The following is a 25,738-nucleotide window of genomic DNA, read 5'->3' on the forward strand; positions in this document are numbered from 1 at the left end:
GTCCGTGCCGGTATCATCCTGACACAGGCCGAACCTGACCAATGGCGGCATGCGGGAAGAAGGCAGCGATGGGAGAGAGGCTGCGTTTCGTCTTGAGCTTTTGATTTGGACGACGTCATGGAATGACTCGCGAGGTTCTAAGAAGAGGTGTGGTGAGGCCCGCCGTGCGTCATTGGCAGTAAAAAAAAAGTTGGTCGCATGAAAAGTTGGCGATTGAAAAGTGAAGAGAGGGATTGGAATGATGGGCATTGCTGATGGGCAGCAAGGCTGTTTGGAGCTGAGGCATGATCACCATGAAGATGTTGTCGAAGTGGATGGGATTTGCATGGGGAAGAGACGAGTGGCGGCGGAGGATGTGTGGACGGTCTTGGCGACGGGCGGAGCGAGGGCGTGCCGTGTCGGTCCCGCGCGTGGGAGGCCTGGATGGTCGCCTTGGGCCGTAGGCGTCGCGTGCCGACAGACGAGGGATGGATGTGTTCATGGGCCAAGTTCAACGGCCACTTGTTGTAATTATTTTTTAGGTTTTGGGCTAGCGACGTGTTTTTTGCAGATTCGATGGGAACAAATGATTTGGGAGGTTGACGAGGCTGAGAGTATCGACGGAGATCGGTTCGTTCTCGTCTTCTGGGTCAGGCACGCCCGTTCTCCACATGGTGTCGGGGATCAAGAATAATCCGCTGGGCCAGACTGGTCGGCGTTGTCGGATTTTGTGTCGGGGGGCGGCTGGCGCCAACAATGAAAAGATGATAATTTTTCCGTTGGGTGGTGGGTGGTGGAGGGTGCAGAGATGCGGCTGTGGGTTCTCATGCAGAGTGTGGACGGGGGAATAGGGATCGTGATTTGGCAGAGGCGGGACGGGAGGTCTGTGGGAGACGTGGATCAGCCAAGATGATTGGCCGGGGGTGCATGACTAAGCCTGTATCGAACCCTGAAGCAGCAGGACGGACACAAGAGGCAGAGAGAAGAGTACTGAGAGTCGTCGTTCACGAGTGAGAACCCCCAGAGACAGCGAGGCTGAGACATGCCCCCGTTTGAGCGGCAGCTGCAGCAAAGCACTCGGCTGCTTCATCCAAGGACGCCGGCGCCGTCTCGCTCGCCGCGTCGTCCGGCCTGCCATCTCCACAGCCGTCATTAGGGATCGCTGCCTGAAACTGCGGAGCAGGGGACCACGCGAGACACGGTAGGGGACTGCCACTGCCACCCACAGGCCGTCTGTCCAGGTTGCGGGTGAGAATGTCAAGGGAATACTGTATTCAACATCCTCCTAAAAGTGACAAGAGTATCTCTGTAGAGTATCATCACGATAGATAGCATCCCCATCAGTGGTTCCCACGTCTCCTAGCCGCAGCCACACCCACCAAATAGAAACACTACCACGACCAGTGGAGCTGTGCTCATCGGGCGGCGTATCCTCTGTCGACCGTTTACACCGCCCACATGGCATTGCACCCACTATTCTCTGCCTCCTCTCTCTCTGCCTCTCGCTCACCACCCCCTCGTCGTTCGTTTGTTGCTACTGCTGCTGCTGCTGCTGCTGCTGCGCTGCTGCTCGCTCACTCCTCTCACCCGCGTCCGACCCGCCCTGCTGCAGGTTCGAGGTAACGCTCCCCGCCGCCCTGGGAAACGTGCGCCCAAGCCCTGGCAAACGGCCCTCTGCACTCTCTACTAAGAAGGTCCTCCACGTCTGTCTTCGCTCCAAACCCACGCCATGGAAGGCACTCAACAACACACCACCTCCCTCCCAAATCATCACTTTTCGCAGCATCGCGAACACCGCCGCCTCACCAAAAAGGCCCCGCCCCCCGTCTCGTACAACAATTCATCCCTCCGCTCTCTCCGTCGCGCCCCCTCCGCCCCTACCTACCCGCGCTTCCACAGCAATCACCCTCACTCCTCAGGCCACCAACGAAGCCCCACGGGCGACTTTGCTTCCTCGTCCTCGTCCTCGCTCGACCGTCAACACTCTGCCGAATACTACCACAACAACACCTCGCCCTCGAATGCACTGCGCTACCCGCAACCCCACCACCACAACCAGCGACACTACCACCAATCCCCGCCCTTGCGCCGCTCCGTCACCGAAAAGTCCACACAAGAGCTCATTGGCAACCCGTTTGACGCCGAGTCCCTCTATCGCAACATTGACCACATCAGCTCCACGCCCGCCTCCCGCAACAACTCGCCCGGTCGCTCGCCCAAGGCAGACGCCAAACGAAGCACGCACAAGTCGCCGCGACTCAGACAATCTGCCAGCTTCACGGCTCTGGGCAAGAAGATGGAGGCCATGACTGCGCCCAAGTCGGACGACCACAAGCGCCTCTCGGGCGACCAGAAGCTCTCCAAGCTTGCCCGTCCCGACGCCCTCAAGAAGACAAAGACGGGCTTCTCGTCCTTCGTCAGCGGCCTCGTCGGTTCGCCACGTCGACCTACCATTTCGACCCCAACCAACCCGTTACACGTAACCCATGTGTCGATCGACAACGACACGGGCGAGTTTACCGTACGTCTGCATTACAACCACCACCCACACTCTCCACTGACACGTCGCAGGGCTTGCCGCGAGAATGGCAAAACATCCTCAAGGCCAACGGCATTACCGAAAAGGACCAGACCGAGCACCCCGAGGCCCTTGTCGAGGTGGTCAACTTCTTCCAGGAATCGCAAGGTGGACGCGCAGATGAGCACATTTGGGACAAGTTGGGCCACGCCCACCCGAGCGGGTATCCTACGACGCCAGGCGGTGGCATGACGCCTATGATGAGTCCACCAGTTAGTCCACGCTTCCCTCGAAATGCAGAGGACTCGTTCGAAAATCCTCGTGCACCTCCGCCGATCCCTCGTGGTCAGGGCTCATCTCAGTCACCATCCCAGATCAATGGCAGCGGCAACATGATTCCTCACCGTCCAGCCCCCAAGCCCCCGTCAGCCTCGCAGCAACAGCAACAGCATGTAGTTCCCTTGCGTCCTGCACCACCCGCGCCCGAGCGAAGCCGCGATGAAGTCCCGCACGCCGCTGCCTACTCCCACCAGTCGTCCTCCGACGGCTCTCACTCGTCCAAGCCTGCTTCCATTTCTCGCAGCCGCTCAAACACTACCAACAACGATGCCGGTGGACCCAGCAACTATGGCCAACCATCCGGAGGTACAGTGCAACAATACCAGGCTCAACAGGAACAGGCAATGCTTGCCGCCCAGCAGTCGATTGCGCGTCAACAGGCGCAGATTGAGCGGACTCGCAGCCAGCGCCACTACCAGCAGCACCCGTACCAAGCGCCAGCCCAGCAGCAGCAACAGTCGCAGTCGTCGCAGCAGTCGTCGCAGCAATACTCCAGCTCCCAAGCGACGGATCAGTCGCAAAACAGCATTCCGATGCCAAACCAGCAGCCCCGCAGCGGTCCCGCGCCTCCTGGTGGTCGCCCGCGCCAGCGTCAGCAGCGCGCCAGTCACATGCAGGGCACCGACATTCTCGAGCGCCTGACCGCCATCTGCAACCCGCAAGATCCCCAGAAAATGTACCGCAATCTGAACAAGATTGGTCAGGGTGCATCTGGTGGTGTCTTTACGGCTTACCAGGTCGGTACGAACCGCTGTGTTGCCATTAAGCAAATGAACCTCGACCAGCAGCCCAAGAAGGATCTCATCATCAACGAAATTTTGGTCATGCGGGAATCCAAGCACCGCAACATTGTCAACTTTATGGACTCTTTCCTCGTCAGGGGCGACCTGTGGGTCGTCATGGAGTACATGGAGGGTGGCTCGCTGACCGACGTTGTGACGTTCAACATTATGAGCGAGGGTCAAATTGCTGCTGTTTCGCGCGAGGTTCTCTGTGGTCTGCAGCACTTGCACTCCAAGGGCGTCATTCACCGTGATATCAAGTCGGACAACATTCTGCTTTCCATGGAAGGAAACATTAAGCTCACCGATTTCGGTTTCTGTGCCCAAATCAACGAGTCGGAGCGCAAGCGCACCACCATGGTTGGCACGCCTTACTGGATGGCACCCGAAGTCGTGACTCGCAAGGAGTACGGCCGCAAAGTTGACATCTGGTCGTTGGGCATCATGGCCATTGAAATGATTGAGGGAGAACCGCCGTATCTGAACGAGTCGCCACTCCGCGCCCTCTGGCTGATTGCCACCAACGGCACGCCTACCATCAAGGAGGAGCACAATCTTTCGCCAGTCTTCAAGGACTTTTTGGGTTTCGCCCTCAAGGTGGATCCCGACAAGCGTGCAAGCGCCCACGACTTGCTCACTGTGGGTTTAGATCTTTTTCTTTAAGAAATGCGTAGACTGACATCATCGATAGCACCCCTTCATCCAGACCGCCGAGCCACTCGCCACACTTGCACCGCTTGTCAAGGCTGCACGCCAAGCGCGCGCAGAAGAGCGGCGCAAGAAGGGCGGTTCGTAAACGGCCTTCAACGCATCCGAGTGAAGCATTTTTGTCGAACCATACATAGATCATCGTCTGTCTGCCCGGACCTGCGTGTCGCGTAGACGGCGCCCACTATATTTGAAAGCATTTCCGGAATACCGCACCGCACGAGCGTAAGTTGAAAGCGTTCGAGCAGGCGATTCTGCGACCTTTTTGTTTGGATTGCGCGCCTGGGGAAGATTCCACCAACATTTTCTCGCTCAGCTCTTCATATGCATCGGAAGAAAAATCTTTTTTGTTTGGCAAGCGGTGACGGTTACGCGAAGCGACTGCCGCGGAAGAGGAGTGAGGAGTTTGCCGGGCTGCTGGGGAGGATGTGACAAGAGGAAGAGGACTCGAGAGGCACGGACGACTTTTTTCTTCACTTCGATTTCTCCTTTTTTTTTTTTTCTTTTCTACCTCGATTTTTTCCTCCCACACTTTTTTTTCTTCCCACTTTTTTCTCGTTCCGGATACCCAGCGAGGCAGCAGCAGCGAACAGGAATGCTTATCACTCCACCCAAAAAACCACGCGAGCGAGCACGCAGCGATCGATCAGTCAATCTACACGCACTTTGTCTCCCGTCCGCCCGTCCTTTTTTTCGGTCATGTTGTTGCTCTTGCAGCAGCACTGAAGGTAGCAGCACTGGCTTTGGCATTCGTACCCTTGCTCTCGCGCTGAATGGCTTCGTCTTGTCTCTTGCACCTTCGTATATCCATATATCTATTGCGGGGGAAGTGGACGAATAGCAGCAGCAGCAGCACGACAGCAGCGCTGATGAGATGAGATGAGAGATGATGAGAGCTGGAGGGAGCGTCTTTTGTCGCGACATCTGGATAACTTTTATTCCTCTATTTTATATTTTTTCCTCGAACTTTAGGGACGCCTTTCTGTGTTCTTTTTTGGCTGTTAGGTCTCTTTCGGTTGGGGGTTCGAGGTGCTTGCTTGGGTTTTTGTGGTCTAGCTCGGGGGCGCTTTATGTAGGTAGTAGGATGGGGGGAGGGGGTAGTACAGGTAGTACGCCGCTGCAGTCAGTCCACGCGTATGAGCAAGCGAGGCAGTAGTTGGCAGTGGTCTCTCTCCAGTCCAAACGAATGATTCTTGTCGTCACCGTCTCTGTCTTGTCCGTTGAAGCTCATCATTGTTTCGACGTGTGTTCCATTGATGAGTTGCCTCCATATTTTCTTTCCACACTTTTGAACTATTTCCATATCTTTGGTGTTCATTATTGTCATTGGCGTTTTTCCATCTGCTGCGGATCGTGCAAGTCAAACCATCAGGGGCCTGTGGTTGACGGAAGCAGCCGTAGGGGCACAGGCGCGTGAGGTGAGCGAGCAAGCAAGGATCACAGGGGTAGCTAGCTGTAGCTACCTCTTTGGCGAGTAGCAAAGCAAGCTTGGTCATCGGTTGTCGTAGTACCATGTCAATCTACACATTTTCCCTTCGTCAACGGACGAGATGGGTTTGTTGCCCCTGCCTGGCTTGATTGCTGCTCATGCCTCTCTCGGGTCCAGAAAGCAAAGCACACTTCCGGCTCTCAGCCTCACGGAACAACAAGCGTTCTCTGGACCTGGAATTTTCTCTGTTCGTCACCATCCAATGAGCAAAAGAGAGCGGACAGGGATAACGGTCAAGGGCTACCGGTTTTGTGTGTGGTTGGTTGGTGGTGGTCAGGCGCCAAGCCCTTCTTTCCTCTCTTATTCGACGTCCACCGCTCATCATCAGTCTATGGACTACGTACCTCACCTACTCGAGTAAACGCGTTGCAGGAGGTTGAAAGGGAATCCAAACTCGACACAAGAATACCGCTAGTCAGGGGTAGAGTGACTGACGCACATGGGCTGCAGAGGCTCAAAACCATCCAACCAACCAACCAACCAACCACACAGCTCCCCACCGGCCCCTGCAGATACGCCCGCCCCTCCCCCGCCGGCTGCCACGTCCGTGAGACTCGCTACTGCAGCAAGCACAAGCGCTGCCAGGTCCAAGGCGCGGTCTAGTCGCCATAGGGCCGTAAGCCAGACGTTCGACGGTCGATCGAGTCGGGGCCCGGTGCGCTGGCTGGAGCCACCACCATCACGATGGATGGACGCACTGAGGCGGCGGCGACATGATGCCCTGCGCAAGTGCGTATCGACGGAGGGCAGGGCCACTGGCAGACCTGTTGGACGAGCCACAGAGTCAGTCAGTCAGTCAGTTAGGTAGTTTGCGTCACCGGCACATAGCCCCGAGGCTTGGGTCTGTCCTGAGCCAAGCACGTCGAAGGAGAGGAGGGGAGGGCCACGGACGGACGGGGAGGCCTGCCGGAAGACGAGAGCCGCAGAGTCAATCCGTCAGTGTGCGGTTGCGTCACCACAGAGCCAGCCCCCCCGACTCCAAGGGACTGTTCTGAACTGCTGCGGGCCGAGGAGACGAGATGAAGATTGTTGTGGCTGAGGCAATCTTTTTTTCTTTCCTTCGAAATTCGTCCGTCTTCTCTTCTGATGATTCGGCACACTGCACTGCATTGCAGCTGCAATCAATTGATTGATCCGACCAGCTAGCTCCCACACCGCAGACCAGCCTGCCCGCTTCTCATCCACAGCACCCAATCCGAAACACCCTGCATCCTGAATCGTTCTCGGCGTCGAGCGTGTACGGGCCAGACCAGACCGCAGCCAGTCAGTCAGTGCACACTGGCCTCACGCACGGTGGAACAAGCCGTTAGCCACCTTGACAAAAGCGCCCTGTGGCTATTACACTGCGTTCGAAGTTGCAAGACGCGGCCGTCTCATTGGCTCGTTGTGTGCGCTGACTTGTCGCGTAGAGTTTGTTGTACGTGATTCCTTTGGGTGAGGCGTCGTCTATTTGTCTCCATGTGTACTGGGGATTTTAGCTATTTATCCGTTAAAGTTATTGTTTGCATAGATGCCTACTTTGAGCTATTGCGATGCTTTGGTGGCTGCTTAAGGTTTGGGAGAGAGCTGTCTGTGGCGGTCTGTATAGGCCTGAGGACGTGTGGCGTGTATCCACTTGTTGTCGATGGAGAGGGGGGTGACTGCCGCGTTGCGACCGAGAGACAGTGCCTAGGCTTACACCTATCTTGTATTATTCAAACTTGCACACATGGCGATCTGTATATTTCAGGAGGACGAGTCCATCCCCCTTTAGCCAGCAGTCACGCTTGAGGGTCTCTCGCTGTCTCAGAGACTTTGCGTCAAACCCAGACTGTCCGTCCGTCAACGAAGTACCAAAAATCTCTACCAAGACCGACACTCTGCTCCAAGTGTACATCAAAGATGCCCCAATGTTGCGTCGAGATCTTGCATTGAGCAGTTCCTCCGTCGCTGCAGCACCGCACCGTCGGCGCCCCTGAACCTGAACTTGCATATGCCTCCAATATATCCCTCACTTCACTACCTGAACGCCTGATTGTGCGGTGTTGCATTGATGTCTGGGAACGGATGGACGGTCGGTCGATGGTGTGGTGTGGAACTTGAAGGTAGGTGGAGCAAGCGGCTCAGGGGCTGTCGGTGGTGGCTGGAGGTGGATGTCGTCGATGGGTGAGAGGAACTGTGAAGGCATGTGGATGGCTTCTAGTCTGTAGTTGCATCGCTCTGTCAAGTTGGGGGTGCCCAGATGGCAGAAGAGTGGAATCGGCGAGCTTTTGTAAGCGCTGTTGGTTAGTCAGGGGCTGCAGCGCGAACGATGGCGGTGTGCACATCGCCGCATTGAGACGGTCGTGGTCAGTAATCGTGTCGTCCTTGATGGTGGTTGTCTGCCTCTCATCGCCACATCATGAGGTCCTGGATGCAAAGATGGTGTTTTGGCAAGAGTGGTCAAAGTGAGTGGCGAGACGAGGGCCCCCGCGCCCCTGCATCGATGCGCTCAACGAGCGAGGTGACTTGCTGGCGCTAATGGCGATGGAGAGGAGCTCGTGTTTGCAGATGAAGTGTTGATGCAGTGGTTTGGGTGAAACTGATGATGGATGAAGCCTTGCTTGTGCTATTGTAGGCAGGTGCATCTGAAGACGTAACTGCCTCTCATGCGGGAGGTGACTGATGCCTGCGCCCAGTGGCCAACAGCGCCCAGACCCAATCCTCTGCCTCTCTTTGCTACTTGGAATGGCTTTCTCCTTGTGATTGTGTACAGCTTGTAGCACACAACGCCAGCCTCTGCAGCTCCTGCCACAATTGCCACCTCAAAGTCTATGAGGCTGCAACATCATTATGGGTAAAGGCAAGGACACGAGCGCTTCACACTGCTTAAATAGTAGTGATGAAAGGAGAAAGGAGAAGGTCTTCAAATTTGGTGGACCTGTGTGCGAGTGTCGCGATGTTCTTACCCAATCCGGTAGCTTCTAGCGACTTCGAGCGTTGCAGAGCTCAGCTCCAGGGGCAGAGCAGCACTCACTCTACACCACACGGTATCCACACACCTACCTTCAAATTACACTATACGGGACTCTTGTTGTAGCACCTTCCAGGCTTTAAAGCAACAGTCATTGCTTTTCAGGCACAAGTGGAGTAGTTGTAGCAAAATTCTAAACTTTCAGCAGCCACCGCCGGCGGGAAGGAGCCACAAACCGGGTTTCCGCCGTTTCGACAAGGTCTTCTACGACGAGCCTTGCGACATGGAAGCTACCTCTTTCGGCAACGTCCTCGCGGTACTTGCAGCTACTCCCAGCTACTCCTACCAACGGCCCCACCCACATTCGTCCGTTTGTTTCTCTCTCGCCGCCCACGACCCACGACTCGGATGCTCGAACCCTTGCATTTCCTTTCTTTTCAGCGAAAGAGCCCCAAACGGTTGAATGGGCCCTGGTGGCCTTGTAAAACGCCTCCTCCTGCTCAAGGGTCCTAAGGGCACTTGCAGGCTGAGGCTGAAATCATGGAGGTATAAACGCTCTTCCCCCTGGCTTATTTGCTGCCTTGATCATCAGTCCTCAATCAACTACAATATTGCTGTCAGTCACTCTTTCCCTGCTCAGCAGACTGCTCCCTACACGCTCTTTTTGCAATCGCCAAGTCAATCCTTTACATTTGAATCTTTGATTAAAAATCTGCCACAATGGTCAACTTGATCACCCACATTCTCTACATGGCGGCGTCGGCGGCGACGCTCGCCTCGGGAGCCGCCATTCCTCAGGAAGACGACTCCAACATGACGCCTAACCAGGGGACGTCACCCAACCAAGGCGTTGCCGTCAAGCAACAGCTGCTGAAGGGACAGGGCACCAAGTACGGGGACGGATGTCAGGAGGAGAATTGCTGGCAGAGCGGCGCGTGCGCCTTCAAGGGCTACACCTTGCCTGCCGGCATCGATGGCTCAACCTGCGTGTCGGATGCCATTTGGCAGAGCTCAGGCAACTGTGGTGGTTGCATTGCGGTGACATACAAGGGCAAGAAGCTCACTATCATGGTAAGCAGACCCGATTGGTGGCTTGTAGCCAGTCCTGTCATCGCCCTTTTTCACAACACTACCTCTGCCTTTACTCGATGCTTACACGACTGGTGTTACCAGGTCACCAACCGCACCGGCGGCGGCGCGAACCACCTCGACATGCCACCAGCGACATGGTCCAAACTGACCGGCGACTGCTGCGGCGGGGGCGTGCCCGAGATCGAATGGGAGTGGATCAAGTGCCCCATCACGGCGCCGCTGAAGCTGCAGATGCACGGCGGCTCGTCGCAGTACTGGTTCGCGGCCACAGTCCTCGACGCGACCTACCGCACGGCCAAGATGGAGGTCAACGACGGCGGCTCGTGGTCCCCCATGGTCCGCAAGGAGCAGGGCTTCTACGTGCACAACGGCGCCCTCAAGAGCCAGGCTCCCACCGTCCGCGTCACCAGCATCACCGGCTCCCAGGTCCTCATCAAGAACGTCAACCCCAAGCCTGGCAAGCCCATTGCCGGAGAGGGAAACTACCAGTAAATGGAGAGCAAGTCAAGCGGATGAGACTTGGGTCTCACGGGTCATGTATATCTTTCGGTCTGTTTGTATCGATATTTAGCTGTGGATATATCTTATCTTACTTAGCCTTTTTGCTGCAACAGCTGTCCCGTTCCGTTTTCCGTTCCGCTGGATAGAGTCAAGGGGGTGGGCGGCCTCGGCCCAATGAAATTCGTGTTCGTATTTCCATGCGTGTTTCGGGGTATACTTGCTTCCTACTGGACTTTCGGAGTCGGCAGTCAAGTGATACATAGCAGTGCGACCCTTTGATCTCTTTGTCTCCCTGCTCCTTCTTTCTTGCGAGGTTGTCGCCCATACCACTACACGACGTTTGTCAGATCTGCCGTGTCTCGTTATGGCCTGTCGTGTCATGAGAGGTTGTATGGTTGGTTTGGTAGGCCGTCCATTCATTCTTTCAGCTACCCGTATGCAAGTGACTTGCTGACCTACCTACAGAGCTTGGGCTCAAGCTGCCGCTGACTAGCCGTGGCAAACGAGCATTTTCGTACTGTAGGCTAGCACCCATCTCACTGCTTGCATCGATCACTGACAACTGACGAACAAGATGCTCGTCGAATAATCCGCGGGGGTCTTCAGTTTACTTTCTTCTCTTGCTCCATATCACCTGATTGACGGCGCCTCATGACCTCAACTATGGAATGGAAAGTACTAGAAACGCACTCAAGTCTCGTCTCGTCTATGGCCAGACGAAGTGGAGGAGAGGCGGAAACGTATGTTGCATCTTCAGTCTCCCCCGAAGCCCACATACCACGTGTGTACACCACACAACGCAACGCAGTCAGCGACGGCCTTTCGCGCCCGCACATCCGCAGCCTCGCCGTTGTCGTGTCCTCTGTCGTCCACTCTGCAGTGCGCCCCGCGCCGCCAGCCGACCTACCTGCCACGCGACAATCGAGATTTGCCAGAGCAAACAGCAAAAGGAGTGCGCTAGCCACGACCTGACTGACCGGCCATCGGGAAGTCCAGGCTCTCCAACTCCATGCATCCATCCATCTGCCGATTGCGGTCCCAATGCGTTGGCCTGACCGGACGATGTGCGTGTGCGAGTGCATACGTCCGTCTTTCTTTCTGTCCGTCTGTTGATGCAATGCAGCGCTGCAGCTCGGCTTGGGCTGGGCTGGGCTGGACTAGATTGGGTTGGATAAGGCAACCCAGCACGCGTGCATCTACGAACGCCAGTCAGACGGGACGGGTACCTGCACACTGCATTGTTGTTGGTAGGTGGCAGATGAGCTGTGCGGCCACGTTTCGTGGCAGGCTGGATGGGGCTGACCAACGGGATGGGACAATGGATGCTGTCACGGACATGCGCGCGCATGCGTGCAGAGAAAACAAAAAGCATGTTGGAGAAGAGGGGTTGAAGAGGTAGGAAAGGGTCGGTGTGCCAGACGGACGGCCGCACACATGTCTACTATCGTCTTTTCGTCTACGCTGCAGCCCTTCTGCAGACATACACGCACTCAAGGAAACACCTACCGGTTACGTATATTCGACCGCCATGCAGTGCGTATGCTGCGGATAGCCAAATGAGAGCAGGGGTAGGTAATCGGGGAACCGGCCCAGCGGTCCAGAGCACGCGACGGACGAGAAAGATGCAGACACGACTAGGCTGAGCCGCGTCGTCTCACGATTGTTGGTCAGATCTGGGTGGGGTCGTGTCGGTATGGGGGAGTACACAGATAGCTAGGCGATGATGACGGCGGCTGGCTGCTGCTGGCTGCTGTCAACTGCGGGAGCGCGTGCTTGTCATGGGGCCGGAATATGCGTGTGATTGATAACTGTACATGCGTGGTGTCGTATTCGGATGCGCGACTGGAGCATACGTAGCTGCTATATGTAGCCAGCCGACCCACGGAGTTGTAAATCAGGAGGTGACGGTGTCTCCTTTTTACTCGAGTGGTGGACGGCGATTCGTTACGATGATGGATTGTTCTTCAACTTCTGATACGGCGGAGAGCTGGACCGTCGGAATCTCGCAAGGCAGCTGTTTCTCGACCAATCAATTTCGACGAATGGTCGAATTTGGAGGGCGCTTCGCAAGCGGAAGAAAGCAGCCACTGCACTGTAGCATATGTCAGTCTCATACAGTGATTGGACGCATTGAAAGTGGGACTCCTGTCTCCATGATGGTGTGATGTTTTGGTCGCTGAGACAAAGGCAACAGACCAGTGGGCTGTCCGGGAAAATGCGATTGCAAGCGCAGCAAAAGACAGCCGCGTCAGCCAGTCTGGGATGTATTGCCAGTCCAATAGATGGTGGTTGATAGTCTGATTCCGAAACGGGGTTGTGGCTAGTTGCCTTATGGCAGCCACAGCACTAGTCGCCTTTGGTTGCTAGGTGGTGCAGGTTGACGTCGCCAGCATCCCCACGCGTTTGCAGTCTTCTCGAAAATTGTATCGAAGTCAACGTCGAGTCTTCTACCAGGAGAGCGGAATTGGCCCACTTGAGTCCAATTACTCGGTGACGAGAGGCCGGGGAAGCGGTTGCACACACGTGCATTTTCGTCAGTGCATTGAATCGTCGCGTCTGGCGCTAGTGGCTGTGGCAGTAGACGTCGCCGTTGTCTTCAAAAAGTGGTTGATTATCTTGTGATGGTCGTCGAGTCGAGGGGCATGTCCCATGTAGCGGTGGAGGAGATGGGCCGACTGTCATGAACCCTTGATCTTGGTCTTGGTAGCTTACCCCGCGGTCCCTGTTTTTGCTTTTGCATATGCGTTGTGCAGCAACCTGACGCGTTCGCAGCAGAGCCTCACCTCAGACTCAACGTTGGTGAAGTTCAACATCTTCACTTTTCATCGACAGCCCCCAAGACGTCACGCCAATAGTTCGTCCATCAACCAAAAGAGCGGTGGGAGATTCAACGCCTGCTGGCCGCGCCTTGACCAAGCTGCGCTCCAGGAGGGCAGGAGCGACCACCAGGAGACCCCTGCGTGGCCTCCACCTCGCGCGTTTTCGGATGAACGAGCACCACAAGCACAAGTTTCCCCACGATCAGAAGACTCCCAGTCTCCCACTCCTCGCCGCCAGCTTCTTTCAATCTCTGCCGCCCTCTCCTCTCCCTCCTTTCCACGTCGTCCTCGTCCTTGGCTCACGAGTTTCCCATCTTTCTTTTGGTGGGGCTCGAACTTTCTTTTCCCTGTAAACACCTTTACGAGTTAACGACCACACAACATGGCCGACAAAGAAGCTCCTGAGACGACCGCTGGCGAGTCCAAGGCCCCGGCCGCTGCTCACAAAAGGGCCTCCTCTACGGCCACTGCCAGCTCGGCCGCAAAGACTGGAGCTTCTGCCCCGCCACGTAGACCAACCTCTACCGTGGTCTCCTCGCGTACCCCCGCTGCATCTACGCGTACCTCGACCGCTACGAAGCCCACTTCCTCCTCAGCATCTCGCACATCTACCGGCGGCGCCAGTTTGAGCAAGCCTCCTACGCGTCCCGCGGCGTCCACAACCACCGCCGCCCGCCGGGCAACAACATCGAAAGATGCGGATCCAGCAGACGAGAAGAAGTCTGCTGCCAGCGCAGCTTCCAAGAGGCTGTCAACCACTGGCACAGCTTCTTCGTCCGCACGCACATCGACCGCCGCATCAGCCTCCCGCAACCCTCCTTCATCCACCACATCCTCTGCGGCCAAGAGGCCCACAACTGTCTCACGGACATCCACTGCGGACAGCAGGCGGACGACGACAACTAGCTCGGCAAAGGCGCCTACTACTGCTCGTCCCAGTACGCGCATGTCCATGGCATCAACATCTTCTCGCCCTGGCGTAGACACCAAAAAGGCCGCTACTGCTGCGGGAGCACCACGCGAGCTCGAGAGGTTGGTCTCCTGATTGTAATTTTCAGACCCAGCTAAATTTTGACTTAGCCCCATCTCCCTTCGTTCTGAAGCAAAGGATGACGCCGACACCGAGCCGCCCACACCATCAGCGAACCCTCTCTCTCCTGGGGAGATTCCCCCTGGAGTCGACACCGAGGTCTTCAGGTCACCTCGTGCTGCTCGGGCAGCCCGCGACATTATGAATGATTTGACGGCCGAGTTTGAACAACGAAAGGCTCTGGAGTCCAAGATTCAGGAGTTACAATCGAGTATGGAGGAACTCCAAGCAGACAAGGAAGCCGCCGATCTCAAGGCCGCCGAAGCTGCTGAGCATCTGGAGCGCCAGCGTTCCGAGCACTCTTCCGCCATGGAGTCGGCCAACTCGACACTCGATACCGAGACGGAGGACATTCGCCGTCGGAATGAGGAACTCAGGATCAAGGCTGTCGAGCTCGAGGATGTCAAGTACCGCCTTGAGCAGTCCAAGGACGAGGCTTCCAAGGTCTCCCAGGAGAAGGAAGAGCTCAATGCTACTCTCGAAGCACTGCAACACGAGCTTGATCGGGTCTCTGTGGAAATGGATGACCGGGAAAAGACCCTTGAGGAGGAGCAACGCCTGGCTGACGAAAAGACGCGACAGCTCCAGGCTGAGCTTGACTCGTTGAAGGCTTCTTCCGAGGACCGCATCTCTCAGTTGCAACAAGAACTCGAGACTGCCCAAAAGAGCCATGAGGAACTTGTTGCGCAAAAGGCTTCGTCCGACGCGAGAATCACTGGTCTCGAAGAACAGCTTGAGGGCCTCAAGGCTGATCTGAGTGCTGCAAGCAGCGGAAACGACAACTCGGCCGACCGACTCCGCGAGCTGGAGGAGGAGAAGGAGGCCGCTACGGAGAGAGTCGCGAAGCTTGAATCCGAGATGGCTGCCTCCAAGGCTATCGAAGTCGAGTTCCAGGCGTCTTCGGAAAAGATTTCACAGCTCGAAGCGGAACTATTCGCCACCAGAGAAGCCTCCGAAGCCGAAATCAAGCGCCACGCAGCCGAGCTCGAAGAGCACAAGAAACAGGCCGCGGAGCAAATCCAAAAGCTTGAAACCGATCTTTCCAATGCCCAGTCCAACACTACTGACGAAGAAGTGCAAATCCTCACAGCTCAACTCGAGGAGGAGAGGCAAAGGCATACTGCCCTCGAGGAAAAATTTGCAGAGTTACAGGCTAGTCATGACGAAGAGACCGCTCGACTCGCGGACGCCTTGACCCCTCTTGAGCAAGAAAAGACTGCCTTGTCCGCCAAGATTGTCGAACTCGAGGACCAGCTGTCAACCTCGCACAACGGATCTGACGAGGAAGTCGCGGTCCTGAAGGCTGAGGTCGAAAAGTACAAGAAGCAGCTGCACGAGGAACGTGAGGCGCTGGCCGGCACCATCGAGATTCTCGAGAAGCAGCTATCCGAAGTTCAGGCCGAGATGTCGGAGCAGAAGCGCGTCGCTGATGAGCTTGCTGCAAAGCATGCTGCCAACCTGAACAGTGAGCGCGAATCCGCTGCTGCCGCCATTACGGACATTGAGGAGAAGCTTGCTGTTGCTCAGAAGGAGCACGAGCAAAAGATTCTCGAACTCGAGCAATCCTTCAAGGCGACTGCGAACGACCAGGACTCTCAGGCTCAGGCTGAGTTGATTGCCAAGGTCGAGGAGGAGAGTGCAAAGAAGATCCAGCTGCTGGAAGAACAACTCCAGAGGGCCGAGCAGGAACGCGCTGCCTTCAAGACTGAGGAAGAGATTGAGGAGATGCTCGCTCAGGTCCACGAGGAGCACGCTGAAAAACTCCACGAACTTGAAGATCTTTGCCACAGCCTCCAGGACGAGCGCCGCCGCCTCAAGACTGTTTCCGAGGTCGATCAGATGGTTGCGACTGCCACCGCTGAGACTGCTGAGAGGCTTCGTACGCTCGAAAAGGAGCTTCTCAAGCACAGTGAGGAGCGTGGCAGCACCAAATCCGAGGCCGAGGTCGAGGAGCTGCTGGCCAACATCCACCTGGAGCATGCTGAAAAGCTTCGCATCCTTGAGGACAACTTGCAGAGCCTTCAGGACGAGCGCAGGCGCCTTAAGACGGTGTCTGAGGTCGACCAGATGGTCGCAACGGCCACCCACGAGGCAAACGAGAGGTCCAAGGCACTAGAGGCTGACATTGTCAAGCTGGAGCAAGATCGGGATGGTCTGAAATCTCAAGAAGAGGTCGAAGAGCTCCTTGCTAGCATTCACAGCGAGAATGCTGAGAAGATCCGCTTGGTCGAAGAGAGCCTCGCTAAGAGTCATCAAGAGCGCGCCTCGCTCAAGTCTCAGTCGGAGATTGATGAGCTCATTGCCTCGATCCAGTCTACGAACGCTGAGAAGGTTCGCAACCTTGAAGAGGAGCTGCAGCACCACAAGGAGCAATCGAGCGCTTCTGACAAGTCTCAATCTGTGATCGACGAGCTCCATGCCACGATCCGCCGTCTCGAAGAGGAGTTGGCCCACAAGGAGCAGTCGAGCACCTCCGAAAAGTCTCAGGCAGAAGTTGATGAGCTCATTGCCAAGATCCAGGGCGAAGCCGCCGAAAAGGTGTCTGCTGCTGAAGCCAATGCCAAGAGCCTCGAGGACAAGCTTCAAGGAGTCATTGAGACCTTGAACAAGGCTCAGGATGACAACACGCGGTTGACTGCTGAAGCCGCGGCCTTTGAGGATGCCATCAAGACGTCTCAACAGGACCTGGCTGGAAAGGCGGCTGAAATTGAGGTTCTGCAAAAGGACTTTGCAGAGTCGCAGGCCAGGTCTGCGGAGCTCTCCACCAGCCTCGAGGAGATGAAGCAAAAGGCCATGGATGACTTGGAGCGCGTCAAGGCTGATAACAGCGCCTTTGCCGAAAAGCTCAAGCTCTGGGAGGAGGAGTCTGCCGAGAACGCCCGTCGCGCGGACGAGGAGCGTGCCGCTTTTGCCGAGAGGTACGCTGCTCTCCAGGAACAGTCCAAGGCGCACTCGTCCGAATCCGAAGGTCTCCTCAAGTCACGTGTCGAAGAGCTGGAGCAAGAACAGGTCGCTGCTGCCGCCGAACTCGCTGCTCACCAGGACAAGATCGCTGGCATGGAGAAGGAGATGGCTGAGAGGCTTGTCCAGCACCAGGAAGACTTCAAGGCCCAAATCGAGGCCTTTGAGCAAAAGAAGTCGGAACTGGATGCTGAAAAGGAAGCCCTCAACACCGTCGTTCTCAAGTTGCAAGAAAGATGCGAGACTCTCGAAAGGGACGCTTCCGAGAAGGCTGCTGCTGTTCACGATGGCACCGAGAGTTTGAAGAGACACAGCCTGCAGTTTGACTCTGAAAAGGCCTCTCTCCAGACTGCCATTTCGACCTTGCAGGACAAGATTGTTTCGCTCGAACAAGAAAAGGCCGACAGCGAACGTGACACCCTCGAGAAGACTGAACAACTCAAGGTCCAGTTGGCTCAGCTGCAAGAGAACAAGTCTGCTACCGATTCCACCATTTCCAACCTCCAGTCGCAAATCACGTCGCTGCAGCAAGATGCCGCAGACGGTGCTCGCGGCGCCGGTGACGAGACAAGCAGACTCGAGCAGCGCGTTCAGGAGATGGAACTCGACAAGTCATCCATGGAAGCCACTATCACCGCCCTCCAAGACAAGATTGTCTCGCTCCAGCAACAGACGGCTGAAAATGATCGCGGCCTGGACGCCGAGGTCGAGAGGCTGAAGCAGGAACTCGCTGCGATTGAGCAAGAAAAGGCCGACATCATCAGCAAAGCTCAGGCGGAGGCTGACAGCTACGCTGCTTCTATCCAGAAGCACCAGGTGGACTATCAGTCGCTCATTGCCAAGCTCGAAGCCGAGTCGCAGCAGAACCTTGAGCTGCGTGAGAAGATGTCCGCTGAGAACCAAGGCGAAATCTCCAACAATGAAGTGCTTGCCACCCTGCAGACCCGCATCAAGGAGCTTGAACAACAGCGTGTTGATGAGATTGGCGGCATGGAGTCCGAGCTGTCATCCAAGACTGCCCAGATTGGTGAACTTGTCGATAGGATCGAGACCATCACTCGCGAACTCGAGGGCAAGAAGCTGGAGATTAGCAACGCTGCGGGTGCCAACAAGGACATTCAGGCTCAATTCGAGGAGGAAATCCAAGAAATCTGCCGTGTGTACAACGAGCAGCTCGAAGGCAGCGCAGCGCTCACGATGGAGCGTGAGCAGGAGATTGATACCCTGAAGCAGAGCATCGAAAGCCTCCACGCAAACCTGGATGAGGCTCAAAAGGGCCCTGACGCCTGGGAAGTGCGCCAGGAGTTTGAGGACCGCATCTCCCGCCTCGAATCTCGCGTCACTGCTCTGATCGAGGAGAAGGAGGTCCTCGAGAAGCAGCTCGACACTGCCCGCAGGGCCAACGAGGAGGATGGCAACCTCATTCCTCAGCTGCAAGACGAAATCGATCAGTTGCACGAGGAAATCGACAAGCTTCATCAAGAAAAGGGTCTCCTCGAGGGTCAGCTCGCTGTTGCAAGCAACGAGGCCAAGCAGGCTGAAAAGGAACACGCTAAGGTTGTCAAGGGCCTACAGAACAAGATTTCGGATGCCGAGTACCGCATGGCCGACAAGTTGGCCGAAAAGGACGCCGAAATGTCTCGCATGAACCAGGAGCTCAACGCTCGCCGCCAGTCCATTGCGGATGCCATGCCGCAGCTGCACGAGTTCCAGTGTACTCACCGCAAGCTCGAAGAGACGACAAGGGAGCTGGAAGAGAAGAGTCGCCAAGTCGAGGGTCTTATGCAGACTCTCCGTGTCCTCGACCAAGCCCACGAGGAACGCGACGGCCACCACGCGTCTGGTCTTGTCAAGATGAGGCAGGAACTGGAGGCGGAGCTGCAAAACACTCGTGTCAAGCTCGAGGATGAGATTGTGAAGCTCAAGGCGCTCAATCAGGATCTGACGGATAGGAACGAAGACCTCGAGCACCAAAAGGCCGCGAAGCAAGACGCGCTTCGTCACCTGGAGTCTCAGCTGCAAAAGCTCCGCCAAGAGATGGAGCAGAGGTACGTGGAGCTCCCGATGACTTGTCTCTGGATCTGAGGCTAATGACCGTTACAGTCAAGAAGAGCATAACCACCTCCTCGAAAAGCTCTGGAACGAACACGCCAAGGAGCGCAACTCCTCGGAGCAGACGCTGAGTCAGATTCATGAGCAGGAGAGCGCGGCGCTTAGGGCGCAGCACAACGAGGTTGTCTCCTCTCTCGAGACTGAAATTGCGCGCATCAAAAAGCAGCACAATGAGACTGATAGGCTCTACCAGCAGGCTCTCGACGAGGCCCTGAAGGAGGAACGGACCAAGATTGCCGAGTCGCAAGCCATTCGCGAGCAACACCTCAAGAGCGAAGCCCAGAGCGCCTCTCAGGCCACCATCGAAAAGCTCTCGGAGCTGCTGGACAGTGCAAAGGCCGAGGTCAACGAGCAATTCAGCATGGTCAAGAAGGCTGAGGCCGAAATTGCTAGCCTGCACACTGAGATTGACCGCCTACAGGTCGAGATTGCCGGCTCGCGCGAGAGTCCTCGCGTCGCGGAGCTCATCAAGGAGTGCGAGGCGTACAAGCAGCACATCATCGAGCTCGAGGCGGAGCTTAACTCGTACAGGCAGAATGGCGGCGCGCCGCCCCAGTACTCCCGCCCCAGCAGCGAGACCTTTGAAGGCATTTTGGGAGGGTCCGAGAAGAATTCCGCCGGACAGGTGCGTGCGAGTGAGACCCGCAGATCGTCTGCCTACATGGTCAGCTCTCCTTTGTCTTCAGCGAGCACTTGTTTTGATCCCAGCTCCCTGCCCTCGCCCAAGTCGTCGCCAAAAATGTCGTCGTCGGCGCACAGGCACAACAAGATGTCGTCCTTGTCGTCGGCCGTGACGTTGACGCCGCCCTCCCCCGACCCCACTGCTTTTGCGTGCAAGTGTTGCGAAGACTTCTACGTGGCGGCCATGGGGCTAACATCCGGTCTTGTGGGCACAACAGATCGCGGGCATTCGTGAACAGGTCCGCCAGCTGGAACAGCTCAATGACGAGCTGATCGGCCAGAACCGGGACGTCTCCGCTTTTGTCCGCAACCAGCACGGCTACAAGCGCGGTTCGGTCGTCTCGACCCATTCCGTGCCCGGCTCGCCGGCGCCGTCAAAGACGGCCGAGCAGGTCAAGCACGATTCGTTCACTGGGGCCCTTTTAAGGGAATGAAGTTTGGAGAAGGGGAAAGAAAGCAGAACATGTTGACGGAAGGGTTTGGACGCGATGAGGAAGATGACGATGGCATGGCATAATGGCGCTTTTTTACGGGTCTCGCTATGAAAGAAACGAAACGCAACGTTCAGAAGGAAGGAGCAGGGAGGAAGCAAAAACCCACACACGATTGCAGTAACGGATGATTCTCTTTTTTTGCTCCCTCTGTCGCTCTTGTCGACTCGACTAGACTCTGCTGCATCCAAAGGAAGTTGCTAGATCACACATGATACTCCAGCATGAAGGAGAAGGAGCGATCGGGCTGGTTGGTCTGGAAGGCGGTTATTTGTATTGCTTGGTTTTCTTTTACTTGTAAATTCTACTGTTCGCACCATACATACACCCTTTGCATTGTACACCACACGCATAGGCAACGGTAACGGCGGTATTGGTTGCATCTGGCACTTCATTGGAGCAAGCAAACTTTTTGTCTTCTGTCTTCGTTCTGTCCTTTCTCCGCACCGAGCAGTGTGCCAAAGACCGCAGGGCGAAATCCAAGATCCCCGCCTCTTACGGCATGTCCTGATCCTCCTTTCTGGCGGGACGCTTGGTGGCTCGAGTAGTGCGGGCCTGCTGCTCGTCCGACTTCTCTTCCTTGGTGTTGCCCGTCATGTCGATGTCAAAGTCGTTTTAGTGCTCGCGACTATATACGCGCAACTTGGAGTCTGGCGCTCCACAGGCTTGCTCTATTTGATCTCGAGCTCTTCAAGTTCGTTGGTCAAGACGTTGTGATCGTGCGTCTTGGACTCATCATCGACAACATCCGCCTCCTTCGCGTCAACCTGTTGGCACTTGGCAAGGAGTTTGGCCCTGCGCTGGTCCAGGTACGACTGCATCGCCTCAACGCACCTTACGTTGATCGGGTTCGGAGGCTCATCCTGCATTTCACAAATCAGCACCTCTCTGCCCAGGAACAAGGACAGAGGACAAAACAGTCACCTACCCTGTGCACCGAGTCCACCAGCACGCGTAGTGCCTCCTCCGCATTGTGCAGGTGCATCCAACCATCGCGGCCCGGCAAAAGCGTGAGCAGCGCCTCGTACTTGACGCGCATTTTCAGAGGGAGTTGCCGGTCGCGGAGTGCTCTTTTGGCCAGTTTGGCGGCTCGGGTGACGTCTTGCTGATGGACGGCTTGCATGATCTGTGATGTGGTTGCTTGGTTAGCCGTTGGATCTTTTCCTTTGTCTTGAAGCTTTCTGGAGGAGGATGTGTGTATATACCTCTTTGTCGTCCTCAGCCCTGAAAGCTCGCGTAGTCTGGTTGAGGGATGCGACCTCGTTTGATAAAGCGTTGCGGTTCATGGTGGTGAGGTGGGTGGAGGTTTGGGCAGGCCTGCTGAGGTGCGAAGGTGCAGTTAGTTGTTCTTGTCGAGATGTAGATGTTGTGATTTTAGGTGGTGATCTTTCTTGAAGTGCGCCAGGATGGGTCGCTGCTTCCCCTTCACGCCTGCTTCCCCTTTGCGCCTGCCTACCTGCCTGTTCTGGACGCGCACTTTCCATCAACAGCCGGCGAGCGAACGAGGAGTGAGCAACAACTTCAATTAGTTTCCAGCAGGTAGTTGTGCGAGTTCTGAAGATTGTTGTCCTGGTCTCTCATACTCATCCACTATCACTTTCTAGCAACAGCATTTCTAGCACCCTTTCGACCATCTTTGACAAAGTGTTCAAGGTTGAAAAATATCGCTTTCTGCGGGTAGGGAAAGAAATGTCTAGGGCAGGCGGGCCTGCATCCCACCTTGAGATATTGGGGACGCATGCCAAGTAGGATTAAGGGGAAAAGTAGATAGATAGATACCCTGTTATGAGTTCGACTTGTCCCTCTTTTGGTCGACCGATTCAGGAATCCCATATTGCTCCTTCCTTCCTGGCCATTAAGCATTCTCTCTCTTCTCATGATCCATCCGTGCGTGTTATGACATATTTCCGACTCTGCAGGTCTACACATGAGAATTGAAATTCAAACAAGCGACGAGAAAGAACGACGTGATCTATAAACTGTGGCTGGTGTGTGCCACGGTCTGTGCAATGAGCCACTCAGGCGCAGCGGACGCAAGTCCTGCCCAGCATAGCCTCGCTCCGGTGCAGAGCTCCGGCTATTCCGCATCACCACTCAGCAAGATAGAGCGGCGGCGGTGACGCGGCGCGGGGTCTTTTGCTTTCCGCAGCTGTGCCTCATTGCCCGACTTATCATTTCCACAATCCAAGAAATTCGGTATTCTGATAGCTTCGGATAGCAGCTCTCTCTGTTTGAACATTGAGGACGAGAAGTAGAAAGAGGAAGTTTGCTTATCGAGACTGACGAAAGAGAAAGGAAACTGGAGTCCGAAGTCCGAGAGTTATTATCAGTCTACCTTCTGTCTGCTTCGCCTCAGAGTATTCAACCCGGCAGTTATCATCTATTTGTCCGTTTGCATTTGCGTCGTTCCTATCATATGAGTGTTGTCTGTTCTTTTACTCCCAGTTTCCATTTACTTTGTACGTCACTTTGCTTGAAGTCCGCCAATTGTCGTTGTTTGCTTCACGGGTTTGATGGTCAGAGAAAAGTAGGATAAGAAGAATTGTCCCTCCATTCCATCGGCTCTTGTACAAAGAGAAGCAAGAGAGGGACCTCTTCATACCAGAACCCGATCTGGCAACGACTGGAGTTCAACCGGTAACCGCCGTCACACTCCACTCCATCAACATCACCGTACTCAATACCACTTAAATCCCCCACACGCAAACCTGCCATCATGGCCACTGTCACCACAAAAGACACCGAAATCTCCTCCTTCATCGACGCCATGCCCAAACTCGACCTTCACGTCCACATCGAAGGCACGCTGTCTCCGGAACTCCGCTTCTCGCTCGCGAGCAAGAACCACATCCCGCTCCCCTACAGCACAGCATCAGCCTTGCGCGCCAGTTACAGCAACCTGTACGCCTCCCTCGACCGCGACGGCAGCAACGCCCTCCCCGTCTTCCTGTCGCACTACTACGCCGGTATGGACGTGCTGCGCACCGAGGCCGACTTCTACGCGCTGGCAGCCTCCTTTTTTCGGACGTGTGCTGACGCCCACGTGCGTTATGTCGAGCCCTTCTTCGATATCCAAGCGCACACGCGCCGTGGCGTGCCAGCAGCCGCTGTGCTGGAGGGATTACTGCGCGCAAAGGAGGACGCGGCGCGAGACCTGGACGTGCGAAGTAATTTCATCCTCTGCTTCTTGCGCGAGGAGCCGGCCGTCGACGCGATGGCTGCGTACGACGTGTGCGCGCCGTACGCACAGCGCCTCTTTGTCGGTGTGGGAATTGATAGTGACGAGAGAGGGAACCCTCCAGTCAAGTTCGACGACCTCTTCAGGCGGGCTCGCGCGGACGGGCTGAAGGTGACAGCGCACTGCGATGTTAATCAACCCAATGGACACGCGCATATTGCACAAGCGGTGTCTGAGGTCGGCGGCGGTGGACTCGATCGCATTGATCACGGTGTCAATGCTGGAGAACGGCCGGAGTTGATTGAAGCCATTCGAAAGCGAGGATTAGGAATGACGATATGCCCCCAGGCGTATTCGATTGCGAAGGAGGAGCGGTGGGGCCAGTGGGTGAGGACGCTGGTGGATGCTGGTGTCAAGGTGACGATTGGCTCGGACGATCCGGCGTACATGCACGGCATGAGAACAGCAGATAATATGGCATTGGCGGCTGAGGCGTGTGGGCTCAGCAGAGAAGAGGTGGTCATATTGGTAAGAAATGCGATTGAAATATGTTGGGCAAGTTTGGAGGTCAAGAAAGAACTCGAAAGTGAGCTGTATAAATTTGTTGGTGACTGGAATGGCGCTGAAGGCGGTAGTTAGCTATTCTTATGTCCAAAATCTTTATCTGCAGAACGGCATCACCGCAAGAAATATCAGTTGTTGGCAGGGCCCGTAGCAAAGACGCGTGCTCATTCGAGCCACAAAGAAGCCCGGTCGTGATGTGAGGACATGTTTGAATTGGACGTTGTCCCCGCAAGAATTGATACTGATCTTGTAGATATCTGCTTCGAGCTAGGTCTGCGTCAGCAAGACTCGAATCCTTGTTCACAAATGCTCTCATACCTCCATGTGGGATCCCTTACTCCTTGCAGTCAACCTCATTTCCTCTTATATCACAATATTTACCTCTTTCCGCCACCAATATCCTGGCCCAGCTTGTAACCACTGATCTTCTCCCACTCAATCTTCTGCCTCGTGATCGGGAGCTGTCTCCTCAAACTCTTAAAGGCGCCCTCGCTCAAGCTTCCAAAGGCGCGGTTCAGGTCCTCCTGATACTTCCTCTCAACATTCGCCAGGGCCTTGACAATCTCCGCAGCACTCGAACCGCCGGAGCCAATGCTCGACGTGACCGGCTTGTCCGTCAACATGCGCACGTTGCCGTCCTCGTAGTAGTGCACGTCGACCTTGATGCTTCCCGTCACCTTGCCCGAGCCAGGTTCGTAGATATACAAGCTACGCCACCTCCCGTTCCAGTAGTTGTTTGGCGAGTATTTGCTGCTGACGAGCACAATGGCGATGCGCTCGTCGGATTCGATGGGGTAGGCGCCCACGGCGGCCGCGGGGTAGTGCTCGGCGGCGTGCGTGTTCAGCGATTTGAGCAGCGACTTGACCAGGTCGGCGTGTGGGGACTCAAGGACGTGGCTTTGTGCGTCGGATGCCTTTTGCGTGACGTGGTCGAAGGCAAACGAGGTTTGCGACGAGGGGTCGTAGTAGCGCGAGTCGCCGAGGGAGTTGAAGGAGGAGACGATGACCTGGGCAGATGTGTTAGAATATATCCCCGATATGCCAAATTGTACGCGGAGTGTCTGTTTACTTACAGGGTCGCTGGCGCCCGGGAGCTTGACTGTCGTGAATTGCTCTTCATTGTACTTTTGGTACGCGGGGCCCAGGGACGAGACATCGCCACTGCCAGTAATTGATTTGATGGCTATATATCGGTAGGCAGTGAGTAAGAGGGCGACGGAGAGGCCGGTTTGGAGTTAAATGGCACACCTGCAGTGACGTTGGAAAGCTGTCCAAGTTAGCTGGGGTCCACGGTAACTCAACGAGGGACTCCATAGGCGACGTACTTCTCCAGGAGGAGCAGACTCGATGAACGAGCTCAAAGCTTCAGTGTGAGAGGCCATACTTGCGGCGTCGGGATGCAAGAGGGTTGTTGAAGAAGAGCGTGGTGGTTAAGGGTCAGGGATGCTGTCGCGGACTTGCGGTGTTGTCAGGTTGCGGGAGATCGCCGCGGGGTCGCAGCG

General features: G+C 55.8%; 7 protein-coding genes across 7 annotated transcripts; 4 read left to right on the forward strand and 3 right to left on the reverse strand.

Moving 5' to 3' along the window:
- Positions 1-1,708: 1,708 nt before the first annotated feature.
- BKA78DRAFT_353580 (kinase-like domain-containing protein) lies at positions 1,709-4,414 on the forward strand (the record flags this gene model as incomplete). Its single annotated transcript, XM_066891585.1, has 3 exons — positions 1,709-2,500; positions 2,551-4,257; positions 4,310-4,414. 3 exons carry the CDS (start codon positions 1,709-1,711, stop codon positions 4,412-4,414), a joined length of 2,604 nt encoding a protein of 867 aa, XP_066743346.1.
- Positions 4,415-8,548: 4,134 nt separating this feature from the next.
- BKA78DRAFT_150054 (uncharacterized protein) lies at positions 8,549-9,350 on the forward strand. The gene is made up of 2 exons (XM_066882925.1): positions 8,549-8,866; positions 8,956-9,350. Exons 1-2 carry the CDS (start codon positions 8,676-8,678, stop codon positions 9,230-9,232), a joined length of 468 nt encoding a protein of 155 aa, XP_066743347.1. The 5' UTR covers positions 8,549-8,675; the 3' UTR covers positions 9,233-9,350.
- Positions 9,351-9,497: 147 nt separating this feature from the next.
- Positions 9,498-10,331, forward strand: BKA78DRAFT_331922 (uncharacterized protein; the record flags this gene model as incomplete). Its single annotated transcript, XM_066889929.1, has 2 exons — positions 9,498-9,818; positions 9,921-10,331. 2 exons carry the CDS (start codon positions 9,498-9,500, stop codon positions 10,329-10,331), a joined length of 732 nt encoding a protein of 243 aa, XP_066743348.1.
- Positions 10,332-15,880: 5,549 nt separating this feature from the next.
- Positions 15,881-16,717, reverse strand: BKA78DRAFT_316588 (uncharacterized protein). Its single transcript, XM_066888628.1, has one exon. It carries the CDS (start codon positions 16,665-16,667, stop codon positions 16,362-16,364), a length of 306 nt encoding a protein of 101 aa, XP_066743349.1. The 5' UTR covers positions 16,668-16,717; the 3' UTR covers positions 15,881-16,361.
- A 4,448-nt stretch (positions 16,718-21,165) lies between these two features.
- Positions 21,166-21,780, reverse strand: BKA78DRAFT_353583 (uncharacterized protein; the record flags this gene model as incomplete). Its single annotated transcript, XM_066891586.1, has 3 exons — positions 21,166-21,357; positions 21,423-21,620; positions 21,700-21,780. The coding sequence occupies 3 exons, from the start codon at positions 21,778-21,780 to the stop codon at positions 21,166-21,168; spliced, it is 471 nt and encodes a 156-aa protein (XP_066743350.1).
- A 1,430-nt stretch (positions 21,781-23,210) lies between these two features.
- Positions 23,211-24,311, forward strand: BKA78DRAFT_252343 (putative adenosine deaminase; the record flags this gene model as incomplete). The annotated part of the gene is made up of 1 exon (XM_066884725.1): positions 23,211-24,311. The coding sequence occupies one exon, from the start codon at positions 23,211-23,213 to the stop codon at positions 24,309-24,311; it is 1,101 nt and encodes a 366-aa protein (XP_066743351.1).
- Positions 24,252-25,703, reverse strand: BKA78DRAFT_316596 (F-actin-capping protein-like protein subunit alpha-1). Its single transcript, XM_066888629.1, has 4 exons — positions 25,562-25,703; positions 25,485-25,503; positions 25,310-25,419; positions 24,252-25,243 (listed from the first exon to the last, which is right to left on the reverse strand). The coding sequence occupies exons 1-4, from the start codon at positions 25,616-25,618 to the stop codon at positions 24,614-24,616; spliced, it is 816 nt and encodes a 271-aa protein (XP_066743352.1). The 5' UTR covers positions 25,619-25,703; the 3' UTR covers positions 24,252-24,613.
- Between the last annotated feature and the right edge of the window lie 35 nt (positions 25,704-25,738).

Source organism: Phyllosticta capitalensis, assembly GCF_038381095.1.
Source record: "Phyllosticta capitalensis strain CBS 128856 chromosome Unknown BKA78scaffold_6, whole genome shotgun sequence".
In the NCBI taxonomy this organism is placed as follows: Eukaryota; Fungi; Ascomycota; class Dothideomycetes; order Botryosphaeriales; family Phyllostictaceae; genus Phyllosticta; species Phyllosticta capitalensis.

Bases quoted from the DNA above. Each gene is read 5' to 3' on its own strand.
- BKA78DRAFT_316596 (XM_066888629.1), bottom strand. From the start codon at position 25,618: ATGGCCTCTCACACTGAAGCTTTGAGCTCGTTCATCGAGTCTGCTCCT. The intron at 25,244-25,309 runs GTAAGTAAACAG...ACATCTGCCCAG, and splicing joins TCCCGGGCGCCAGCGACCCT to GTCATCGTCTCCTCCTTCAA.
- BKA78DRAFT_150054 (XM_066882925.1), top strand. From the start codon at position 8,676: ATGAAAGGAGAAAGGAGAAGGTCTTCAAATTTGGTGGACCTGTGTGCG. The intron at 8,867-8,955 runs GTTGTAGCACCT...AACTTTCAGCAG, and splicing joins TTACACTATACGGGACTCTT to CCACCGCCGGCGGGAAGGAG.
- BKA78DRAFT_316588 (XM_066888628.1), bottom strand. From the start codon at position 16,667: ATGGAGCTCGTCGATCACAGATTGAGACTTGTCAGAAGCGCTCGATTG.